The sequence below is a fragment of the Pecten maximus genome, chromosome 6 (genome assembly GCF_902652985.1).
Source record: "Pecten maximus chromosome 6, xPecMax1.1, whole genome shotgun sequence".
NCBI lineage: Eukaryota > Metazoa > Mollusca > Bivalvia > Pectinida > Pectinidae > Pecten > Pecten maximus.
In genome coordinates, this window is record NC_047020.1 from 15,225,979 (window position 1) to 15,235,111 (window position 9,133).

General features: G+C 38.2%; 1 protein-coding gene across 1 annotated transcript in view; it reads right to left on the reverse strand.

The window, feature by feature from the left end:
* The window catches only part of LOC117329070 (guanylate cyclase soluble subunit alpha-2-like), a 66,128-nt gene extending 57,771 nt beyond the window's left edge, over positions 1 to 8,357 (reverse strand). Inside the window, exon 1 of the mRNA XM_033886781.1 lies at positions 7,347 to 8,357. Within this exon, the coding sequence (XP_033742672.1) occupies positions 7,347 to 7,718 (372 nt within the window). The 5' untranslated portion in view covers positions 7,719 to 8,357. The remainder of the gene's footprint in view (positions 1 to 7,346) is intronic.
* Between the last annotated feature and the right edge of the window lie 776 nt (positions 8,358 to 9,133).

A 9,133-nucleotide genomic window follows, 5' to 3' on the forward strand; every position in this document is an offset into this window, starting at 1 on the left:
TTATCAAGGTCAGCGACCATGCTCCGTGTATTATCAAGGTCAGCGACCATGCTCCGTGTATTATCAAGGTCAGCGACCATACTCCGTGTATTATCAAGGTCAGCGACCATGCTCCGTGTATTATCAAGGTCAGCGACCATGCTCCTTGTATTATCAAGGTCAGCGACCATGCTCCGTGTATTATCAAGGTCAGCGACGGTCAGCGATCATGCTCCGTGTATTATCAAGGTCAGCGACCATGCTCCGTGTATTATCAAGGTCAGCGATCATGCTCCGTGTATTATCAAGGTCAGCGACCATGCTCCGTGTATTATCAAGGTCAGCGACCATGCTCCGTGTATTATCAAGGTCAGCGACCATGCTCCGTGTATTATCAAGGTCGGCGATCATGCTCCGTGTATTATCAAGGTCAGCGACGGTCAGCGACCATGCTCCGTGTATTATCAAGGCCAGCGACCATGCTCTGTGTATTATCAAGGTCAGCGACCATGCTCCGTGTATTATCAAGGTCAGCCACCATACTCCTTGTATTATCAAGGTCATCGACGTTATTTCAGCGCCATGTAAATACGGTACTAAGACCTGTGTTTCCTATGACGTATGGCCATAACGTGGCTAAATACATACCAAAATAGTTTCACAATAGTATGAGAATAATGAAAAACACCTAAATGCCATATTAAACAATAGTTTGGAGTAATGCAATCTTATCTGGTAGAAAATCGTTTAGCTTTTAGATAAAATTCAAATAAAGTATAATTTGGGGCCACACTATTGTCCGATTTAGTCTGTCCTATAAACTTCTGTCGACACCACATGATGTTAAGCTGTTGTGACAATCAGATACAAGTCTTTCTTAGACGTTCCATCTTTGAGGCGATCAATCGGAGTGCTGCCTTAGATATGATTTGCTAACCATCCGGAACACCTGCCCAAACCATCCAAGTCCTCAATGCTCCGTCGTTACCGCTGTCGGTCTGATACCAGGACAGTGTGTTGACTATGGGACAGATGATGCGATAGATCGTCATGAAAATTCTGTTGTGGACGGATTCTTCCCCAAATTTTCTGATTTAATCTTCAGCGAAATTGAAGTCGGGCGTATAAGCAAAATTTAATTAACACGTGAAAAGCATCATACCGTTACGGAAAATTACATTTTCATATTTGATACGCGATATCCTTTACAATTTAAAACAATATCTTTATTTGAATTTTTAATGTTGATGTGTTTCATTCTACTATTACTCATAAAGTTTAAGGTTTCATCTCGAAAGAGACGAGGCTTATGGCTTTAATGCGTTTGGCACCGAGCTATAAAACATTTATCTACAATAATGCATTCAGTGATTAAATATCCAGGTGATTTATTGAAACAATACCGTGATATACGTTTATATGATGGAACAAATGTTCCAGTTATAACAGACATCGTAACATAGACATTTTTGTCGGAGACTGATGTGTAATGTTTTGATCTTTAAACCACTCCTCTCTTAATACTGTTTATGTCGTTGTGACGTTTACCGTGCGTCCCCCACGAGGGGAGATATGAATGTTTTAACACTGATTTAGGAGCGAGTGTAAAACGCTCTGTCGAATCTCTCATATTCTCACTAGTTAATTTCTCATATAACAGAATTGACAGATGTTTTCTATATATGTGTGTGTATATTTACTCCTACAAGATAAAAATGATGTAAATTATCGTAACATGACGAACTGTGTCACACACTTTAAAAACATCAAAGCGGATACAGTTGCATTTCCAAATTTCCTACATTACAAATATATATCACATCAAATCGCTTATTTTATCGTAAGTGCTAACTGATGTCGAGTGCCCTAAGCTAGTCTGGGGATGCTACAGAGGTTCAAAGTAGCAACCGAGAATCAGAAGCGATGACGAGTATTGAGGATTCTCGGTGTGTGTGATGTACGAGAACGGCCGTACTTTAAGTGAGCGTTTCTCGTAAGGACCTATACAAACAATGATACATCTGATGACCAGCGGTATATATTGATATGTGATTACGTAAATTATCAGGAAAGAGAGGAAACGACCCGAGATATGATTGACCTTTTTGTCTTGTAAACGGAGTCCTGGCTTAAAGTGCCCTTAACTGTGTGTTATATAATGGTAAATAACTACAAAAAACATCAAATGTACACTCTACCAAACAATGGCGAAGTCTAAACGTTATTACCGCAACGATTCCTGTACTGATAGATAAGTGATATCTACAGATGGTCCACAAAGGTACCAACTATGGTAAACAACATCAATAACATAGCCCCTAAAAATCAACGCTGAATGGCTATCTGTTAATCTTTCATCCATTACAATAATGACCGCCATAAAAGGCGTTGGTCTGTGTTCACACTGAGCTAGTCCTGGTGTACTCACACCTAGCCGGTGACAGACATTCTATTTGGTCGTAAGAGGAAACCGTTGGTGACCGAATATATTCCCATATCTCGTTACGCCGGCTATTGTAATGGCGTGCAAACTTTTCAATTATACGTTGTATAAAGCTGGTCAAAGCTGTGTGGTCGGATGGAAAGTGTCGCATTGATACAGACTGTCTGATAACGGGGTGTGAACATAGATTTATATTGCACTCATTTACGATGGCGGATTTGCTAGGCCAGTAAAGTGTGTAATTAGTCGCGAGAGGAACCGACTGACAAAATAGGGCCTCTGTATCACGGTGAACATTTAATAGTTCATTTTGAATTTTAAAATCTTTATGATGATTAAAACTAAATGAATAATTTCAGTCAATCATGTGTCAATGTATGTTACCATACATAACTATGACATCTTGGAAATATCATTATATGTTCTATAATTAAAGAAAAAATGAGAAAATGTTCAAATATTAAGAATACAAACAAACACAGCTGTCTTCCATTAGAAGGGTATTTTGAAGCTAATGATCGTCAAAATATTCATAAATCATCAGTGGGGACTCATATTGTCGGAATTCCAAGATAATGAGACGTAGGCAAATAAATCCTTCTCAAGAAATAACAAAATACTATCTTCTGAGGTTTGACTGTCTGTACGAACAGAGGTAAGTAGGGGGAGGGGGGGGGGGGGGGGGGGGGGGGGCTGTTTTAGATGAATGGTTATCGACATTGTCATCGGCGGTAATTATATAAGGGGCGCTGTCATTGGACGAGTGAAGTTAAAACGGACGATATTGACAGATCGATGAAAGTGGCAACGTCTTCCGGTGGCATGACGTAATCACGTGTCGCATGAAGACGGTGCGATGAAAAGTTATGGCGGGAAATCGAGGGTCATCACGGTTAAAGGTGATTACTCGGATCGGGGATTGGTCACATATGGAATGGGTATGGTCACATGATGGAATGGGTATGGTCACATATGGAATGAGTATGGTCACATATGGAATGGGTATGGTCACATGATGGAATGGGTATGGTAACATGATGGAATGGGTATGGTCACATATGGAATGAGTATGGTCACATATGGAATGGGTATGGTCACATGATGGAATGGGTATGGTAACATGATGGAATGAGTATGGTCACATATGGAATGGGTATGGTCACATGATGGAATGGGTATGGTCACATGATGGAATGAGTATGGTCACATATGGAATGAGTATGGTCACATATGGAATGGGTATGGTCACATGATGGAATGGGTATGGTCACATGATGGAATGGGTATGGTCACATGATGGAATGGGTATGGTCACATGATGCAAGGTATGACAAAAGATAGTAACAGTGCAACAGTGTGAAGGGCGTGGGTCCGATAGATGGACTGATCATGATTACACAGGTGTATGCATGTCCTTATTACTGAGGGACGTGCGTTTGCACGTGTTTATCTATTCCGATACAAGAGTTCTACCAGCTATCCGAAAATCTCACCGAAAATAAATGCAGAGCAGATACTATCGGGAAAAATTTAGACTGCTATGAAGAATATCTCAAGGATTACAGTTCTTTTAAACATCGTGTTTGGACAAATTAAAGTAAAAAGCAAGTGCCCTAAAATAAACAGAATATCACTATATCTAAAATCCTAGGATGTTGCGACATTATAACTTGTGTATATAAAATAAAGCAGTAAAAATGGCACCACCCTGTCTATTTGTACTATATAAATGCCAATCCTCGTTTTTAGCGATGCCTTGTAGAAGTTGCCGACGAAGATTATTTGGGAAATCAGTTATATTATAATACGATCACAATATAGATATTTAAACATCATCTGTCACTATCAAAATTAGATTGTATAAGTTTCATTCATAAACATGTGTCAACATATCGGAGTGTCACTGTGGGCGCTCCCATCGATCGCCGATTTGAAATATTACCACAGGTAATTTGTAAGTCAAGGCCTGGGCTAAATCATGTTCCCGGTAACACGAGCTTAGTAACAAAGGTTCCATACATCATGCCTTTACATTGTTGCATGCCTTTATTTAATATAAACCAACATTTATTGTATCATTACCGTTTTGTTACTTTAATCATCGGTAACATAATTTGTATTAAAAACGTATTGGTTTAGCAGTCAAATTGTAATTGTTGTAGTGGAATGGTTAAACTGAACACGGGACCGACGTTTACCGTCCCTGCCTATATTACAATACATATTACATCACAGCATTGTTGTATTATTAATTGTTTTAATAGCGTTATGTATTGTTGTTGTAAGGGACACAACCCTATGAAAAGGCACGGTAAAGGAGAGGATTAGTTTGACTTGTGTGTTGGGGAGGGGGTAGGGTATAATGCTATGAACTATCGTGCTGGGGTTATAGTACTATAGATCATCGTCCTGAGGGCATAGCACTATGGATTATCGTCCCGAGGGCATAGCGCTATGGATTGTCGTCCTGAGGGCATAGCACTATGGATTATCGTCCTGAGTGTATAGTACTGTAGCGGGGGATGTTATCGTATATGTACTGACAGGTTAAGCTTAACCCTGTCAGCTTAACCTGTCAGTACATATACGATAACATACTATAGATTATCGTACTGGGGTTATAGTACTATAGATTATCGTGCTGTGGTATAGTACTATAGATTATCGTGCTGTGGTATAGTACTATAGATTATCGTGCTGGGGTTATAGTACTATAGATTATCGTGCTGTGGTATAGTACTATAGATTATCGAGCTGGAGTTATAGTACTATAGATTATCGTGCTGGGGTTATAGTACTATAGATTATCGTACTGGGGTTATAGTACTATAGATTATCGTACTGGGGTTATAGTACTATAGATTATCGAGCTGTGGTATAGTACTATAGATTATCGTGCTGTGGTATAGTACTATAGATTATCGTGCTGGAGTTATAGTACTATAGATTATCGTGCTGTGGTATAGTACTATAGATTATCGTGCTGGAGTTATAGTACTATAGATTATCGTGCTGGAGTATAGTAGTATAGATTATCGTACTGGGGTTATAGTACTATAGATTATCGTACTGTGGTATAGTACTATAGATTATCGTGCTGGAGTTATAGTACTATAGATTATCGTACTGGGGTTATAGAACTATAGATTATCGTGCTGTGGTATAGTACTATAGATTATCGTGCTGGGGTTATAGTACTATAGATTATCGTGCTGGGGTTATAGTACTATAGATTATCGTGCTGGGGTTATAGTACTATAGATTATCGTGCTGGAGTTATAGTACTATAGATTATCGTGCTGGAGTTATAGTACTATAGATTATCGTGCTGGAGTTATAGTACTATAGATTATCGTGCTGGAGTATAGTAGTATAGATTATCGTACTGGGGTTATAGTACTATAGATTATCGTACTGTGGTATAGTACTATAGATTATCGTGCTGGAGTTATAGTACTATAGATTATCGTACTGGGGTTATAGAGCTATAGATTATCGTGCTGTGGTATAGTACTATAGATTATCGTGCTGTGGTATAGTACTATAGATTATCGTGCTGGAGTTATAGTACTATAGATCATCGTACTGGGGTTATAGAACTATAGATTATCGTGCTGTGGTATAGTACTATAGATTATCGTGCTTTGGTATAGTATTATGGATTATTGAGCTTGGGGATTAAGACTATGGATCATTGTTATTGTAGTGACATTGTCCTATGGTTGACTTTCATTTGCATATTGATGACCTTTTCCTATGGGTACTTTCATTGATATTGTAGTGACATTGTCCTATGTTTTACTTTCGTTGACTTTGTAGTGACATTGTCCTATGGTTGACTTGTATTTACACGGAAGTGACATTGTCCTATGGTTGACTTGTATTTACACGGAAGTGACATTATCCTATGGTTTACTATCATTGACATTGTATTGACATTGTCCTGTGGTTTACTTTCATTGATATTGTAGTGACATTGTCCTATGTTTTACTTTCGTTGACTTTGTAGTGACATTGTCCTATGGTTGACTTGTATTTACACGGAAGTGACATTGTCCTATGGTTGACTTGTATTTACACGGAAGTGACATTGTCCTATGGTTGACTTGTATTTACACGGAAGTGACATTGTCCTATGATTTACCTGCATTGACATTGTAGTGACATTGTCCTATGATTACCCTGTATTGACATTGTAGTGACATTGTCCTATGATTTACCTGCATTGACATTGTAGTGACATTATCGATTGGTTTTCTTGTTTTGACATTGTTTTGACATTGTCCTGTGGTTTTCTTGTTTTGACATTGTAGTGACATTGCCCTGTGGTTTTCTTGTTTTGACATTGTAGTGACATTGTCCTATGGTATGTATTGACATTGTAGGGACATCCCGGATTAACTTTGGTAGTATCCTGGTGTTTGTTAGAGAAATGATGTTGTAGAGGACATAGTTTCCGGCTCGAAAGTTGATTAACGATATATTTCCTGTCCTGACATAGTTTTGATAAACGTGCTGCATTAATGTAGCATCTACAGATTCGTTTTTTAGAATTATCATTATCATTATTAAAAATACTTTTTAGGAATATTTAGGTTTTGTTAGCCTATACAATGAACATTTTGGGTAATGACAATTACACGAGGATTTTTTTTTTTTTTTTTTTTTGGTTTTTTGTTTTTGTTTTTATTATTATTGTTTTGGGGGGTTATTTGGTTTTTGTTGTTTTTTTGTTGTTTTTTTTTTATTTTATTTTTATTTGAGCATGTATTCTGTACAGTGTTAAACGCCAAAATATCATACTTAACTTAGAATTTGTGTTTATGAACAATGTGTTACAATTGTATACACATTTTCGGTATAGACAAAAATATCTATATTGACTAATATGTCGACCTCAAAAGGTCATCGAAAGGGCACTTACCGAAGGTAGAAGGAGGGTCCCCACCGACTCAATCAACCCCAAAAGATCCAGCTTTTTCTCTCCATCCGTCTCATCCGATCCCATTGAGCAAGTTGACATGTTACTAGTTTTTCTACTCGAGCTGGTCATTTCACTCCCAAGGGACGCACTTGACGTTGTCCCTTTCCCCGGTACGAGGTAGTTGTCGGACATCGCATGTCCAATTTTGCCCTGACCAGTTTGAGTACTGGCTGTCGTCGTTCTGATAGTGTCCGTAGATCCATTTGCACTACCATTCGGCAATGAAGAGGGTTCGATGTTGTTGTTATTATTTTTCGACTGTTGTGCCACTTTGGCATTTTCTATAGCGTTTCTGAATGGGCAACCGCTCATCTTGGCACTACGAGTGTCACATCAACACAAACACGTGTAAATTAATATTTAATCACACGAATTCACTTGTCATAAGATACCGGTACATTAGTTAAAAGTCAACAATGCACGAAATGTTAGATCGAATTCCTAATGCAATTTTCATTGATTTAAACTATTTTCCAGACGAACATCACAAACAATATATCTGATTGACTGGCTGGCTTGTTAATCGACAGAAACAGCAACAGCACTGCGGTGTTTAATTCCTTGTCTTCATTATAGATCTGACACAATAGTTCCCATCGTTCCTAGAGCGTGTGTACAGTATCATTCCGTCCCGCTTACACTGTTTACACCTGAAATCTCACCTGAATCTCGCTGTACCTGCTGATTAGTTTTACATGTGTAACACATATACCGTGTGTCTTATCTCACGGCTAGGGTGGGCTACACCCTCCTTCACAGTATTTATATAAACTTTACGTTCTCGTGCGCGTAGACATATCCTACTAACTATATGTAAATCCGCGTTGTATATCGTATTATATCTGTAGAGGGTTCCACGACCGTCAGTGTGCCGATCGCCCTTCGACACAAACGCGATCAGTACATGTGCGAACGGTCTTACACAGACATCAGGCTAGTTCTACTACCGCAGGGGCCGTGTATGTTCAGCTTGTTTAAAAGCAGGCGATGAAAGACGGCAACATTGCTATATAGCTAATGTAAACACAAAACGCGTACAGCGGACGAGCCAAAGTAATATTGAATCTCATTGAGATTTTATTCTGTCCGGCCCGGCAATAACTTAAGCGGTGTGGGATTGAAAAAAGGTTGCGCTCAACTTCAAAGGCATCAAACGAGGATACGATAGCCGCTAATTTCTGCTTTTGATTTCCTTATCGATTTCTTTACGATTTGTAAGTTCTGGCGAGGCCAGGTATATTAACATAATTTCTGATTTAGTATTACTAGTGAAATATGTATTCCCCGACATCAACGGATTCAACGTTTTTTTGAAAAAATAATTGATTATAAAGTTAAGGAGACCTAACGACACACGAGACATAATATAAAGACACAAAATAATTTTACCTAGATAGTGCGAAAATGGCTTCAAGGCAGCCAAATGCTATTTTGAAAATAATTAAATGCTAGTCTCATATATATGATACTAATATAATCTATTCGAATATTACATTTGTAACATGTAAATAGGATGAAGAAAAGACTTTTTCAGTTTAACCTAATGTGACATATATAATGTACATTTTTGTATTTATGTTTCGAGATGTAACATAACTACGATATAACTGACGAGATGTAACATAACAACGATATAACTGACGAGATGTAACATAACTACGATATAACTGACGAGATGTAACATAACAACGATATAACTGACGAGATGTAACATAACTACCATATAA